Source organism: Mesoplodon mirus, assembly GCF_964341445.2.
Source record: "Mesoplodon mirus genome assembly, chromosome: 8".
Taxonomy (NCBI): domain Eukaryota; kingdom Metazoa; phylum Chordata; class Mammalia; order Artiodactyla; family Ziphiidae; genus Mesoplodon; species Mesoplodon mirus.
The window spans coordinates 25570902-25588878 of record NC_138984.1 but is presented as its reverse complement, the minus strand read 5'-3'; the positions used below and the strand labels follow the sequence as shown (position 1 = coordinate 25588878).

Here is a 17977-nt window from a genome sequence, read left to right as displayed (position 1 = left end):
TGAAATATTATCTTCTGGATGCTAAAACACATATGAAACAGAAACATATAGAATGTCAACTAATTAATATATAATGAAAATATAACTGTCACATATAAAAATAATTCTGTCCACATATGGTCAAGTCATGTGAAAAAAACAAATCATAATCAGAAGACACTTTATTCCTTTACTACAAGAAATCACTCAAATTTTGACTCATATTAACTCATTTCTTCCTCATAATAATCCATAATAACCCTAGGAAGTTGATAATATAAGCTCTTAGCCAAGAACCTATGTGTGATCTTTCAAGCCTGACCATAGGTAGCTACGAAGGCTTTACCTGGCATCCCTCACAGAGGAAAGCAGCCCTCCTTACAGCAGAGGTGGTGCACAGTCAATGTGCTGAGGTCTCTGAAGGGAGTTGCAGTCAAGGAGAACTCAGGGCTCCCTGACAAGCCATGCTTTTAAGCATGTTGACATTCCTAGCCCAGGTGCTTCCATTATGAGGCCTCTTTACCAAGGGCCTGCCTTGGGTCCCTTTGCTGAAATGTCCTTAGAGGGGTGGGGGGAACCCTGAAGATACTTTTTCTCCACTCTGGCTCATTACTCAGTACTTTCCCACTCTCAGCACTTTCCCCTCTCCCTCCCACCTGCCTTCTGGTCCCCAGATCCATAAAACTTCAGGCAGGAGCCTTTGCTTGGGGGCTCCCTCAGCAGTGAGACAATTTCCTGTGTTTGTGTTGATCAGTCTGATCCATCTGACTCTGTTCTGGAGCTGTTCCATGGTGAAAAATGGCACGGTGGAGGACTTGGTACTTTTTCCACTGCAACTTCTTGCTTATACTATTGTCTTAAGTGACTAAAAGTTATGATTACCTTCTTATTGGTTCATTGTCTTAATTGACCACCATGAAATCTAGCAGCTCAGCTCAGCTCTTGACTCTCTGCTTTTATAGTCGTGGAAATGGAGGTGCTGAGAGCATAAGTGACTTGCCCGAGGTCACATAACTAGTAAGAGGCAATGTTAGATTTCAAACAAGCCTGTTTGACTCCTAAATCCATTTTCTTAACTATACATCTTCTCCTTGGAAAATATCACTGTCTACTTTTCCATGTTCAGGTTCTGATATACTCCCATTTGCTTAATTATTCGAGGGCAAGTAAGTTCCATCATTTTGATATTCTCATGTTGATGAGTGTTATTATAGAGCTCCAGGTAAGTGAAACATAACTCACTATATGACTTTTTTTCACTTTGAAGGGCAGCTTGTTGAATAGGCCCTATTGATGTAACTATTCAAGGATGTTAGAATGCTAGAGAAGTCTTGCTAGGGATCTGTACAAGAAAAAAGACACTCATCTCTACTTTTTCCTGCTAAAGTTTAGACTGAAGTATCTCAAATATTTTGAGAAATACAATTTGGTTAAAAATATTACAAAATAACATATTTTGAAAGAAGTAGTATCATTTAAAAATTGTTTTTCCACACACTTCAAAGCTTTTCTTCATTGTTTCAATTATAGCCAAAAGGTATGTCAATAAAAAGCCAGGTTGCTCTTGAAAACATTGCACTTTTCTGCTTTAAGAATTAGTACTCAGTCCATTCTCTACATCTGTGTCCTTATTCCTGTCTCACCGCTAGGTTCATCAGAACCATTTTTTTCTTTTTTTTTTTTTAGATTCAGGGAGATCAGCTTGGTGCTTTGAGACTACCTAGAGGGGATATGGGGATATATGTATACATATAGCTGAGTTACTTTGTTATACAGCAGAAACTAACACAACATTGTAAAGCAATTATACTCCAATAAAGATGTGAAAAAAAAAGAATTAGTATTGTACCAAAACCCAAAAGCATACATTAAGAAATATTTTGCAAAATATCACTTAAGAATCAATTATCCTTAAATTCTTTGTCAAAATTGTGTGATTTGAACATATTTACAATTATTAAACAAATCAGTGTCTCCAAACGCTAAAGGAAAAGTAGACACGTATTTTATCTTATAATTATTATAAATATAATAAAATATAAATAGAACATAAATATAATTAATAGAAATAGTGTAACATATTTATATAAGTATAAATTAAATTAAGCGTATACATGTGTATTGCCATCTTTACCTGAAATAGACTTGAAATGGATAAAATACCTGTCTGTGGATTATAATTTATTCTTCACATCCATTCTCTTAAATATAAGGGATGGATGGAATAAAATATAACTTGGAATCATCTGATTTTCCTATTTATGACCTGATCTATTTCATTTATTTATCTGTTTATTCAGTATATATCTGTTATCCATCTATCATGTGCTAGAACAGAGGACAGGATGATGAATTGGACCTTGTCCACAAGGACTTTTCATTTTAGAGTGAGACAATGCCAGGGTTCAGCATTGGTTATTACAGGGTTACACAGGAAAAGTTACCTAATCTCGCTTATAGAAGAGAACACTTCTTAGAAGAGATAACAACTGATGAGTATCTTAAAGTATGAATAAAATTTGCCCCGCAAACAAAAGAGGAAGGGCAGTGCAGACAAAGAAATTTTAAGAACTCATTCTATAGAGGGGGAAAATAAGTAGGAATCTGCTGAAAACTCCAAGTCGTTGGTTTTGACCCTACATTAGTCAGTTGCAGTGACAGTGTTTTTAGACAGGGTCATAGTTAGATTTCCATTAAATACAGCTCGTGCTGGCATTTTGTCAGGTGGAGTTGTCAGGACTGAAGGCAAGGAGAGTAGTTAAACACAGGGGCTCTTAACCAAGGGTTCTTGGGCCCCTAAAGGGGTTGTGGATAGAGTTTATGAGGTTCTTGAACTTGATGGGAGAAATGTTACATTAGTTTTGGTCTCACATTTAGGTCTTTAAACCATGTTGAGTTAATTTTATATATAGCATAAGATAAAAATCTAACTTCATTTTTGTGTCTGTGGCTATCCAATTTTCCCAACACCATTTGTTAAAGTGACTTCCCTTTTTAAAATAATATTTATGCCAATTACTATTTCAAACTGTATTACATATTAATCCCACCGTTAGAATACTTTATGTAATATAATAAAGAAGTATAATACTATATCACATAAAGTATGCTGATAGGTGTATTTCAATATAATCTATTTTGTTGTAATCCTTTATAATTTATTTTATAAATTTATTGATTTTATACATATTAATTGATGATATAAAATATTCATTTTGAGCCTATTTATTTATTTTAAATATTATGAGAAGGGGGTTATGGGTTCACCAGACTGCTAAAAGGGTCATGGCCTCAAAAAATATTAAGAATTCAGAGATTGTTCCAAGAATTCAGGCAACAGACGAAGTCTTGAACTAGAGCAATGGTATTAAAAAATACGTACAATGAAGAAATAGGCAAATTCAGCATGATTTAGCAATTAAATAAATGTCAAGAACCAAAGATAAGGTGAACTCAGTGATGCCTACCAACGTCTTAACTTGGGTGATTTGATTGGTTGGTGGTGGGTAGTTCTGGAACTTACTGGGGAAGCTGAATTTAAACCATGAGAACTGCCAGTAATCACCCATGGGGAGAAGGTAAATGAAGAAACTGACTCATGATAAAGCCATGGAAAACCAATATTCAAGACCAGCCAATATATTATTATCAGATATGGTATCATGCACTGTATATAATGTGTCAGCAAATAAAACTCATATGTAAAGAGTAAAACTTCAACAAGCAATTGGTGGTTAATCTGTAAAGAATCATTTGTTATGATTCTACTCTGCATTTATAGTTTTTGTACCTGCAATTATTTGCATGCAAAAAAAATTCAGCTACTGGTGCCTAATTATAGCCACAAACATCCAAATTTGCCCTCAAAAGAATAACACAAAGAGATACCATCTGTGAAAGTGCAGTAAATCCCTCACACATTTCCTGCTCCACATACTGTAAGGCTGGTGGACACATTCCCTTTGGCTTCTGTCTTGGGCTTTATTCTTGCCTGATCTCATTCATGCATTATAGGTTAATAACTAATAATCTGAAAGTCAGTAGGCCTTTCATCTTATCCAAACATTATGATTTTCACCCCTCATATAAAATTTACTACGGTATGGGCAGACTGAAAATTGGAAGCCATGTCTGAAGCACATCATTTGCTTTGTTAGTGTGGACAGAAACAATTTTTCATTCACATGTAATTTTACAAGGTATGCAACTTGAACACTGTTGAACAAAGATGATATCTCATACAAATTTCTGCTTATAGGTGACAAGCAAATTATGTTACTTTACTTTTTAAAGAAAGTTTTAGACACTTATTAGAAACACAGCTGTCAGTTTGGTCAAGTATATTCATATTTCTCTGTTATTAGGACCATCAAGAAGTTTAATAATTGTCCCTTGGAATTTGATTTCCTACAAAAGTGCTATAACACAATCAGTACTATTGCAAATAATCATTGAACTGTGTGAAGATAGTTATGATTTCAGATGGGAAACATATAATAATAGATGAGAAATATAAAACCCAGGGTAATTCTTGATAAAGATTCTGTTCTCATACATATGTCAGTAATAATAAATGTGGGGACAACATAGCCTGCTGTATGAAAATGAAACCGATTCCCAGCAGAATAATTTCCAAAGTCTTTAACAAGAGCTCAAATATTACTTGCTTATCATTTAATCATATTAAACACTTTGAATCTAATAAATCCTCTGTTGTAGAAATACTATACACTTTAAGAATGGGAAATTGGCTAGTTTATTAGGCTAATGACTAAAACCAGAAGTTAATATATATTTCTTTGGTATGAAATATATATTTCTCCATTCTATTTATAGTGTTTAGAATTGTCATAAGGTATTACCATGAAGGTTTTAGGGGTAAATGAAGGCTTAGCATTTCTAAAATTTTCACTGGTTTTATTTCTTATCTAAAAATTTCAGTTAATAGGAAAGTACATTTTTGTACTACTACCTTTTTCTCAGTGGTGTATGAGTCACAAAGAGTTGAAGTAGCAGCTACACACCAGCCTTAAGTTTATGGACAATGGGCCACATGCTTAGACATTAGAAATATGGTAAAATAATTTAGATTTAGCAAAAGGGATCAGGTTAAGAAAATGAGAATTTGTAAAGGGGGAGTATCATTATAAAAAGAGAGTTAATTAGAAGCAAAAAGAATGTCCTGTCATACATAAGTAAACATTTCAATGGATGCAGTCAAAATTCAAAATACTATTAATGACATGATAAACATAAGCCATTCTTGTGAAAACAGAGGTAGAAGAATCTTTTGAGACATTAAAAAGGATAATGTACTCACATCCTGTGCTACCATTTGTTGACACCAGAGTCAGGTTGGAAGGCCATGGATTCCGAACAATATCTTGCCAATGAATTGTGTCTGTATAACAAAGAAACTTGTTCTGGTCTACATAGACTCCACCATTTAGGATTTCTGTATTAAAACAAACAAACAAACATAGATTGTTGTCAAACTTTTTGATGATAAAAGGTAGTCAATAAAAATGATTTACTGTTAAGCTATTTTCAGTGTTAAATTACAGTTACTTTGTTAATAGCCAAGATATCTTTAAAAATATCTTTTTCCTGAGCCATATAGGTTGCAGAAATTTGAAAACATTGAACAATACAAAGAAAACAGCCACTCATAATTCAAGCACTCAGAGAGAAACACTCTTCACTTTTTGGTACAGATGCTATCAGTCTTTTTTTATTTCCTCTGAAATTGGAATGATATTGCATATAATATTCATAACCTGCTAGTTTTGTTAATACTAAATGGTGAGTATTCAATGGTAATTAAATATTATTCTATGTTATTTCCAAGCATATAATATGTCAGGGTATAACTTAAACAGTACTTATTTAACCAATCCCTTCTTAATGGTAATTTAACTTTTTTACCTCTGATTAGTTCTTTAAAATTTTTTCTATAAATAACATTCACATATTGTGAATACTTTTAAGACAGATTGTGAATATTTTTAAGACTCTTGCTACAAATTGTCAAATTTCCCTTAAAAATATTGTTTCAGTCAATGTGACATTGACAGGAATCAGTTAGGTAAGTAATTAGCACAAAGTGGAAGCCAAAATTAATGCTTCAATCACAAAAGTGTTCTTTGTTCATCTCAAATGTAGTCAACAGAATTGCCAATTATTCGTTAAGAACAGCACAAAGCAAGATATCATAAAAACGCTCTGGTTCATTGGAATAAGGGCAAGATTGTGGGATTATGTGTATCAGAGCCAAGTTTTACTTGATTCTCTATTTCACTACTCTAGCCTTAATCAACTAACTTGTCCTCTCTGAACAATGGCTGATCATATACATAGATCCTCATTGAGATAGCTTTAGGTTATCCAGAAAAAAAGTAGATATTCCCTCTGAAAATACTATTCGTATCATTTTAAGAAATTGGTGAGAAATACACATAGCATCTTCCTACCCAATATCTACCACATTTTTTCTTCTTGTCCAATACAAGAACAAGTTAAGAGAAATCATATATCAGTCCATAAAGCATCCAGATACAAATAACAAAAGTCCAATTAAAAGTAATTTATATAGATAAGGGATGATTTTTCTCACAAAATAAGAAACCTATCAGAGGCAGTGTGGATATTAGTTTAGCTGTTCTGCAGTACCCACAACCTGCTATGTATGTTGGCTTTATTCATTCAAGGCATAAGATGGCTGTTGCATCTAAAGGTGTTTGTTTGAATTCAAGGCAAGGTAAAGACAGAAGAGCAAGCAGGAGACTTCCTCCTGGTGAAGCTTCAACTTTCGATTTGGAAAGACATGCTTTCCCCAAGGATTATGTCTGCATTACACTGGCCAGAACAATATCCCATGGCCATTCCTACTGCAAAAGAGGTTGAGTGAGCAAGTATGTAGGTGAACATATTGTTATTCAAACAACAAAAGCCAAATGTGCAGGGGTGTTACTGAGGAAGAAGAGGTCCATGATACTGGGAAGGCAACTAACTCCAGCTCTTGTGCTGGCCTTAAGAAAATCATCTCTCCTGTGCAGTATCCCAAGCTAAACCTTTAAGAGTCCCCTTAAACCAAAAAGGGGCATAAAATAATGAATGGGGGCTTCCCTGGTGGCATAGTGGTTGAGAGTCCGCCTGCTGATGCAGGGGATACGGGTTCGTGTCCCGGTCCGGGAACATTCCACGTGCCGCGGAACGGCTGGGCACGTGAGCCATGGCTGCTGAGCCTGCGCATCCGCGGCCGGAGCCTGTGCTCCGCAGTGGGAGAGGCCACAACAGTGAGAGGCCCGCATACCACAAAAAAAAAAAAAAAAAAAGAATGGAAAATACCATAAAAATAGGTATTTGTGGAAGTAAGATTGGTGGTCACATATAAAATGCTTTACTACTTTGCATATATAAAATCCTTGAGATTAATTTTGACATTTCAGGGGTTTCCACATTTAAAATCAATCCCATTTCCATCATTATTCCTTTCACTGACTATTGGATCCATTTCCTCAAGTGAGGGGGAAAAAAAAAACAAAGAAATTAAATCATCTTTCTACTTCTAAAACCCAGTTCATTCCTTTTCATGACCTAACAATACAACCTTCATCAAAGCAGAGGGGAGATGTAAGATGTAATAAAGATTGTGAAGATGGATTTCTACACTAATGTTTGACATTAAGTCTCTATCTAAGAAATGTGACGATCTCATACTAATAGCTTTCTCATGAGACATTAGGTGATGCTCTTCTGCTCTAGGAATAATTCTTCATTAGGTGACAAAGAAAGGAGATTTTGACTGCTATCCAGGAAATGAAGGTTATTTTTCAGTCTACATTTGGAAAAGTTCTACTTAAAAAAAATATGTGAAGAGAAAAGGTAATAGCTCAAACATTGTAGAAAGAGTATATTTTTCAGAAGTTACATTTTAATTCAAATAGTTCATACTGACGGATCACAGTATCCATCTACAACTTCCTATCTAAAAATATTCAAATAGACTCAAATTATATTATACTGAATAATAATCACATCAAATCCTGTTCTTTGATAAAAATTAATCTGTTACCAATGTTGACATTTGTTTCTTAGAAATACTCTGTTCAAGAGCTTGGCTTATACTTGGAAAATGATTTAGAAAAGAGGCAATAATAATTCAAGTATAATCTTACATGTTAAATTTTTAAATTAAGACTACAATCATGATCAATCTGGATGAGACTTTTATTCTGAATTCAAAACCCAACATCTGCTAGCAATTCTGGATCAGGGGGATTTGTAAAGTTTTAGCATTTAATAATGTATATGTATATTTTCCCTGAAAATAGTCTTTTTTCTGTTATGTTTGTTTTAGACCATAATCTGTAGTTGAATGTCATAACCTCACAGTCAGAAAGTGTATATTTTATTGATATTTATAGAAGTTTTTATGTACATTTCATCTTATATTTTCTTTTGATCAACTTGATTACTTACACGTGTCAGAAAATAATGTCAAAATTGAACTTATTAATTTATATGGTTTACATTATTTTATAAGTTTATACAGTGTTAAAATATTAATTTAATATGGTTCTGTGGGGAAATATTCAGTTAGATTTATTGCTGGATTAAGCAACTTCTAAGGAAAGGTATTGACCTGCTAGAAAGTTGTTAAAAGACACAGATTATTTGCTGGACAAAAGGGATAGCTAATGTGTCTGCCTTCACTGATTATAAAGGTTTTTTTAAAGTTATATGTTTAGATTAGAAAAAGGGACAAAGATTGAAAGAGAATCCAGGATGATACCAGAAAAGTGTCCAGCTGTACTTTAAATATACCTTTGCAAACAGATTAGTTTCTATCAGTTTTATTAAAGATCTATTAGAAGGTACCATCTTTGTTACACCAAGAGTTTCTATCCCTTTAGCATGAAATAAAGTGATTAATAATTATATTTTAAGACGGTGACAAAAAGACAGTTTCTAAGGAAGATAGGCAAATGAGACCCAGACTTTATTGATATTCAAACAAGGATGCCTGGAAGTGTGGAAGGACTCAAAATGTAGAATAACTAAGAAGTTCAAGGTAATCTCATTACATTGAATTTCACTTTCCCTGTAGGAAATATATCACAGTAAATAAAGAGAGACACAAATAGATTCTTGGTCATTGAAACAATTGGTAGAAGAAAATCTGTTATGAATTTTCTTATCATATTATATAAAAATATTTCCAGCAAGTTCACAAAACTATGTCTCCTTTAAAAATGCCACCATTAAATATAATAAGATATATTAAATACAACTTTCTATGAAAAAATGTATAATTTCATTTCTTAAAAAACTCCACTAAACACTTAAATATGTTTGTGTCTCAAACACTTCCTACTAGATTAATACATGCAAGTCAAGTAAAAAAAGAAAGAAAATAAATAAACATGATTTGTAACTGAAATAATTAGACTAAACTCCATGAAGGTAAGGGCTATTTTTCAGTGCTGTATCTATAGCATCAAACTTGGAGCAATATTTAGTCAATGAATATTTGTTAAATTGAACTGAAAAAAAATTGTAGCCTGATATTTGTCACCAACATTGATCAATTAACTTCTGTTATAGTTCCTAATTTTAAATTACATTCTGACAAAATCAAAGTAAGAATGAAAGTTATCTTTTTTCCATAAACACTCTACAGTTGATTTTTTATTGGTCCTACATTTCATTAAGCCAGGGGTCATTTCTGTTTTGTTCAAAACTCTATCCACAGTGTCTATCATGCAAGGCACAAGCCAGATACACAATAAATGTTTGCTTCATAAAAGAAAATATAATATCTGGAGTATAAAAAAATGAAATACATATATAATTTTGAGGTTAGAGTTTTTATAAGTTGAAAGAGAAATAGCTTTTATTACATAAAATGCTGATAATTGATAATGTGCAAAATTACTGCAGGCAGTACATTTAATATTTATAAGGTACGTTTAGATATATTCATTGGTATCCCTAAACCTATTTTGTGTACCAAATTCAGTTATCATTTATCAGGTGAATAATGATGATTATGAGCTATCCCAGACAGATAAAATTCTCCCAAACTTGTACAAATTACCTAGCATGTGCTACACAAAAGTCTAAATGCATGTTTTTATATTGAACCATAAATCTACCTCATATTTTTCCTTAAATTACTTTGTAGAAAGCTGTGAAGTGTCAATATGACATTTTAAAGAAGGTGTAAAGTGTCTCAGCGATCCAATCCACAAAGTTTGTACATTTAACCATTTCTTCCCTCGATTCTCATCTGCATGAGTCTAATAAAGAAGGAAATGTTTGTGTTATTTAAATAGTTATTTTGTGCTTTTCATTTCTTTTCAAATGCTAGTTATTATAGTGAATTTGGGGGATGAGTTACCATTAAGAGAATCATTGACATTTTGCAAATATATCCTCGCAAAAGAAAATGTGATAAAATACTAAATCTTGGCTGTTTTTGCCCCTGCCGTGTAAGAAATAGCCTGATTTTAATGAAGCATCCCTGCTGAAAATACAGATTAATATGGCCTTCTTACTAGGTTTAAGGAGTCAACAAAATTGCTTTGACCCCCAAGCACAATTCATAAATAAGACTGAATGTCTTTCTCTTTTTAAAAAATAAAGATTATAATTTTAAATGCAGTTAGCCATATTTCACTTTAGTTTACGTGATCAGTATCAATAGTAAACATTTTACCTCTACTCACAAAGCTACAAGCACAATGATATAAGAAGTATCTAATAAGCAAGGATGAAATACTTAACCTCAATCCCTGACTGCATATTTAAATGTCTTGTTTTGCATGGGTGCATTTACAGGTCAACCTTAGAATTAAAATGATAATAAAAGTAAATAAAGATTAGAAATATTGCACTTGTCTAATTGGGAATGTCTGAATAATGCATACATCAGAATTCTATTGCTTATCCAAGCCAAAGGTCACAATCAAGAAGTCAAAGTCCAAAGTGGCAAAAGCCCATATTCAAGATGAAGCTACAGGAAGCAGTTACTGGATTTTCTCAGACATAAAGTAATGTATCTTTCTCACTGTCATCACCTTAAGCCACGAAAGTCTGTTGGCAGATAATGATACAAAAGTAATATAGCTCACATCATCTACCTGTGATACTTAATACATCATCTCTGGAATGGACTTGGGCCAGAGATTCCTGTATCTTTCCCAAACCCAGACCTTTCAGCTGGGAGCACAATGAATTGCTGCTACCCCACTGGGTCAGCCCTCAAGGTTCATTATTAATAAGCTGAGACTCTAAAGGCTAATGAGAACCGGGTGCTTGAGGAGACAATGGCTCATTCATCATCAATCAAGCTTTGAAGTTTTTATACAGATGATTTAAGGAGAGTTGAAGTGTGCAAAATTGAAATGTCACATTTGTATTGGGAGTGGGGAGAGGGTGATAATGTAAATGAGTGATGTAACCTTCTGTATTTCAGCTCGATGATCAGAGTCAAAAGCTCATGGATGCGGATACTGGATACCGAATGTTAGGAAATTACAGTGGACAGTTTTTCAAACAGAGCAAGGCAATTTCAAGAAGAAATTATTAGATTCATTGACTGAAAGTTAGGTTAAGATAGAAAATTGTGGCAAAAATATCTTGATTTCAATTGAATGGAGCTTAGTAATTCTCTCCATAATGTTCCAATGTACTAATACTTCAGGATCCAAAACAATTCTCAGCTTTCAATATATTGTAGCTTGAGTCCTAGCTCTGCTGAGAAGTCTACTATGACCATCTAGTTTTCAGAGCTGAATTGCCTCTAACTTTTATGATATTGATTATCTGAACCATTCATCTAACAGAAAAAATGCCACCTTATCTTCTTTATTCTTTTGTATATTGTCTCCCCTATCATAATGTAGGTCTCTAGAGGATAAGAACCATGGCATACATCTTTCTGTGGCCCTGGTACCAAAAAAAGTGTCAAGCACATAGTAGAAATTCAAATGGTTTTGATGATTATAATGATACTGACATCTTCATAACATGACTAACATTTGTAAAAAGTTCTTAGTTGCTTAATTAATAACATAATTGTAATATCTTCTCCTTATGCACTAGATGATGTTTACATTATAAACTACATAAAATATTGAATACAGTTTGTGCGATCTTAATGTATCAGTTATTTCTATCCATTAGGAAAGTAGTAATCCATTTAAACATTCATATTCTCTGGAAAAATTTAAAAATAAATTTTGTCTTGTAACTGGCTTTAAATTACAAATACAGAATTTCCTTCTCAAATTGCTCTCTTACCTCATTATATAATTCTATGTGTGTGTCAACGTGTTTGATATTTTTCTTCTAATAATTTCTCCCAAACTTGTACTCCCCCTGTATGTTCTTATTTCCATTACAATCAAAATAACATGCTGTAAAATTCAATTAGACTCAAAACTTGAGATTTATAATTATTATTTCCAGCTCAATATTTAGTCAGTCACGACACCCTAAATAAAATCCTCATAATGTTTATTTTAATTTATCCCATTCTTTTTTATATTCCCTGCTCCTTCTTAATTTAGGTTCTATTATCTCATACTAGATTCAACGTTTTGCTTCTAACCTACCATCTCCATGAATCCATCTTACATATTAAAGTCATAATGTATTGTATACTATAGCTAGATATGTAGAAAGATAGAAAGAAAGATAGAGAGGTAGATAGCTATACTATAGGTAGGTGGGTGTGTAGAGAGATTGATTAATATTTCTCTATTAGGGTTTTGAGTATGAAAGCACTAATATTAAATGTAGTTAACTGGGTAAAACTAAGTTCAAAATCTAGTTTTTCACTTGCTAGATGTGTGACCTTGTATACATTTATAAGACTCCATTTGTTCAACTCTATAATGGGAATATTGTAATCATAGGATCTGTCACACAGTTGTTGATTATATTACACTTTATATTTAGTAATTACTCAAATAGCCATTCATTGATTATGTTGTCTCTTAAAGAGGGTCCCTGCAAGCAGCCACAAGACAATTATACAATACTTACGTCTCACTGGTATGAATTCAGTCATGGAGCCACAGGTGGGCATGAAAAGCAGGGAATCACAGTCTTTGTACTGAGTGTTATATGACTAGCTAAAATTTAAAACTTAGATATAATGGAATTGGGAGACAACAAGCAGTCTCTGCTATAATGACTCAAAAGAAATCTCTTGGCATCTTATATATACTTATAAAACATAAATCTTGTGAATTGAACAGGCATAAAGATTTTTTGCAAAATTTGTATTGAAGTACAATATACATACATAGATGTGCATATATCATATGCAATGTGTTTTTACAAACTGAACACACTTTTGTGCTCAGCACTTGATCAAGACATAGAACACTCCAGCATGACTGAAGCCTTCCTCATATTTCACTCCTTATTGAAACCTTTATCCTGGCTTTGAGCAAGATTGCTTTCACATAATTTTGTACTTTATACATAAATGGGATAATAGTGACTGCATTCTTCTTGTCTGACTCCCTTTTGCTCAACATTATGTTTGTGAAATTCACCCATATTGTTCATTTTCATTGCTGTATGGTATTGCATGTTTTGTCTATTTTACATTGATGGGCATTTGGGTATTTTCCATTTGGGCTATTACAAATAGTGCTGCTAGGAACATCCTAGAATATGACTTTAGTGACCATATGTACACATTTATGTTGTAGACATAAGTAGAAGTGAAATTGCTGGACCACAGTGACATTTTTCCAAAGAGCTTTTTGCCGATTTATATCCCCAACCATAGGGTATGAGAAATCTATTTGCTTCTTAACCTTGTCAACCCCTGTTTTTTTTCTATCTGTTTCTTTGTAGCCATTCTAGTTAGTGTTAAGTGGTATCATTTTAATTTGTACCTCCCCAACGATTAATAAAGTTTGGTCTCTTGCATACTATTTTTGAAGTATAATTTTTTAACTCAAGAGGTTTATTTCCATTTACTTAAAAATGGATCTTCCTATGTGTGAAACATTTACAAAGTACTGAGGTAAACCTGATCTCTATTTGAGGTTATTAGGAAACAATTGAGTAATTAATGTACCAGATGTTACCCTCCTAACGGTTTAATTTTGGGAGGGGGGATCTGACTCAATGTTTTGAAAATGATATTTTACAATATATTAGAAAAATACATTAAAACTATATCAATAATTATAAAAATAAAGAGCAAAGTATGGTTTCTATAAGTTGGATGTAAAAATTCACATTAAGTGAATATCTCTCTGATAAAAGAGATGAACACAATCAAAATTATATAAAAAAGAATGAAAAATTCACTATTTTCTTGTTATTAAAATAGAACACTCCTTTACATAAAGATCAAATATTAGTATGCCCTTATCAACCAGAAAGCCTTCATTACAGACAACAATCCTCTTAAATAGCTGCTTCAACCTTCCAGAAAATGTAATTGCTTCAGTAGAACAAATCCATAGAGTTCAATGTTTTCATTACCAATAAGGGGGAAAGTCATATTAGTGCCCAGAAATGATTTGTCCCTTTTACTTACAGGCTTTAATACAATAAGCCTGGGATAAACTACAAGGTCACTTTCAAATATATCACCTACGATATTAGTTTGTATAATTTTAATAAATCTTCTCACAATGTGTGATTTCTTCACTACTTCTTTAGAGTATTTCAGAAAAGTATGATTTCTCTTGATGACAGTAACAAATAATATTGCTGTATGTGTTTGTTGTTGGCAAGTTAAGACTTGCAAATAAAAAATAAAGCAAGAGAAAGCAGAATGATTTAATCTTGTAAAATGATTATAATACGATTTTAAGCTTCAAGATTTTTAAGAGGTTATTTAAAAATAACAAATACATGGTTTGGGGGCCTGGGTGTCTCTGCTAAAATGTCTATATGTTAAAGTAATGCTGAAGATAATAAATAAAGACAAAATTTTACAAAATAAAGAAGTCATAAAATAAGAGTGCAAAGAAGCAGATTCTAGAACATTTATAAAACCTACAAGTAGGTCTACATTGACTTCTTTTAAGTAGAGTTTTAATCTGGAGACAATTAGAAAAAGAATGATTGAATAGGAGTAGCCATCATTTTGTAAAGCACAGATTTCAAAACCTGAAATATCAGATATCATGGCAAAATAGAAAGAGAAATAGCTTTGGAGTTAGATTGGTTTGTATAAAGTTTTAAATTACTATACCTTACATGCAGGAAAATGCACAAACCTTAAATTCTGTTTTTGTTTGTTTGTTTGTTTTTTTGCGGTACGTGGCCTCTCACTGTTGTGGCCTCTCCCGTTGCGGAGCACAGGCTCCGGACGCCCAGGCTCAGCGGCCATGGCTCACGGGCCCAGCCGCTCCGTGGCATGTGGGATCTTCCCGGACCAGGGCACGAACCCATATCCCCTGCATCGGCAGGCGGATTCTCAACCACTGCGCCACCAGGGAAGCCCAAATTCTATGTTTTTTAAATGTACATGTATATGGTGTTTGTGCATCTGTCTCCATGCTGCCACCACCCAGACAAAGACACAGAATATCTCTATCACTCCAGAAATTCCTCCTTGCTCTTTCCTAATAATATATTCCCAAATCCACTATTCTATCACCACAATTAGTAGTTTTGCCAGTATATAAGTTTATATAAATGTAATAACACAGTATGTATACTTTTCTCTTGCCTTCTTTTACTTAAAATAGTATTTTTGACATTTATTTATGCTGTTGCCTATGTTAGTAATTTGTTCATTTTTATTGTGTACTATTCCTATATATGAATATGACACAATTTGTTTGTAGATTAGTTTCTATTTTTTAAGCATATTTTTGCTATTTTTACCTGTGTGATTTCAGACAATTTAGTTTAAGTTTCTATTCTATTATCTAGAAAATAGGAATAATAATATTTAATTCGTTGGTTTACACTGAGAATGACAATTATGTATATAAAGCACCTAGGTCCTCACAAAATTTTAGCTATTTCAAAATGTGTTGTGAATGTAGTTCAGGAGCCACCTTTGTTCAAAGTATTTAAACATATGTGCACATTGAATAAAGTATTGGATCTTTTGGGAAGAAAGAAGACCAAATAAAAACTTCTGAGAATCATACAAAATTTTCATAAGTTAAGCTTGGTACTTGGCATAATAATTTTAGAGCTAGATATATTAAGCTAAAATATTTTTAAATGTATTTGCAAAGTTGACTAATAAAAATTGGGGTTATCTGTATTTCATAAGATAAACTGTTCCTGAGGATAAGATCATAAATTCTGTAACTCATTATTTCCCCTATAATGAGTAATCCTGAATATCTAGTTGGGTTAATCCTTTGAGTCATTTCTTGTCATCTCTGTAACTATATTCCATGACAGTGCTTAGAACTGTTAGATTTCCTTCTGTTCAGTTCAGGTTGGTACATAGTTCACAGGTCACAAAGTCTCTGCTGGTAATTTCCAGGTGACCTTTACCTCGGTTGCCACCACCACTGTGCTTCATAGAAATCAGGGTAAAATCCAAAGGGCAGGGACAAGTAAACTGAGCTGTCCTCTTCCATATCCTATGGCTCCTAGAAACACCACTCTCATTATTTTCATATTGTGACATCTGATGTCATAACAGATGGCTCCACTATTCAATGGTGTAGCTCTGTAACATGTATTTGTCATGTCTTCTAAATTAAGATATACTTTTATCTTAGGATGCTTCCATTTTTTCAGAGTTAATAAGTATGATTTAAAAATTATCTGGGGGGGGGCTTCCCTGGTGGCGCAGTGGTTGAGAGTCTGCCTGCCGATGCAGGGGACATGGGTTCATGCCCCGGTCCGGGAGGATCACACATACCGTGGAGCGGCTGGGCCCATGAGCCATGGCCGCTGAGCCTGCGTGTCCACAGCCTGTGCTCCACAATGGGAGAGGCCACAACAGTAAGAGGCCCGCGTAACCCCCCCCCCAAAAAAAATTATCTGGGATATCTGGCTGCTCTTTTAGGATGGACATGAAGAAATGACCCAAGTGCCAAGATGCCTAACCATGTCAGATGGTTCAGTCAACTTGAGAAGCTGACATTCAAGAAGGAAAAACTACTGGGATGTAAATATCTGCACAGGCTATGGGGTCAGACTGGGTAACCATGACACCCCCATAGATCACCTGTGAGATAACATTAGTTATCTTCCCCAAGTCTCAGTTCCCTTATCTATAAAATGAGGATATGGATATTAATATTACCTCCCTCACAGGGAAATTGTAAGGAGAAAATGAGTTAATACATGTAAATGCTCACCACAGTGTCCGTTATGTGGCAAGCATTCAATTGATGTATTATTATTATTATTGTTATTATGACTATTAAGAGGAAGATAAGAAAAGTTCTCTGGTAAACTGATTTCTTCTATCCTGCTTGATAATTATCTCTGCTCCCTCTTGTAAATACACTTTTGAGAGAGCTAAACTGGGGCAGGATTATTGGCCAAGTTAGAATATGCAGGTTTGTATTTGCTCATTTTTAACAATTATTTTCAACTTATATAAGTTTTAGATGCCCTTTTAGGAGCATAATATATGTTCTAGAAACTCATAAAATTACTTAAGATGCTAAATTCAGAATTTTCTTTTTTTGGGTGGGATTCCTATACCCCGAAGACATAAAAAGGAGACACAGAATAATAAAGCAAGGTGCCAAATGCCTCACACACAGACAGGGATCAAACTAGGATTCAAGGGCCTATCAGGTTCCAAAGCCCGCTGTTAATCACCTCACTCTAATACCTCTTGGTAATACTGCCATTGTTTGAATATATTTATAATCCAATGTATCTCTCAATGTATCCCTGTATCTCTTACAGAAGTCCTCTGAGCTAATAATTACTAGTCTAATTTTACAGATGAGAAAACAAGTTTAGAGAGGTAAGCAACTGGTAAGTGTTCTAGAGAAATGTGATTCCAACTCATTCTAACTGCTGA

The 17977-nt window shown here is 33.7% G+C and overlaps 1 protein-coding gene across 2 annotated transcripts in view; it reads right to left on the bottom strand.

Moving 5' to 3' along the window:
* The window catches only part of ERBB4 (erb-b2 receptor tyrosine kinase 4), a gene marked incomplete at both ends in the record, with an annotated part of 1148799 nt that overhangs the window by 379661 nt on the left and 751161 nt on the right, over nt 1-17977 (bottom strand). For both annotated transcript variants that reach the window (XM_082631569.1, XM_082631570.1), the window contains one exon: nt 5300-5434. In XM_082631569.1, coding sequence (XP_082487695.1) covers nt 5300-5434 — 135 coding nt within the window. The remainder of the gene's footprint in view (nt 1-5299; nt 5435-17977) is intronic.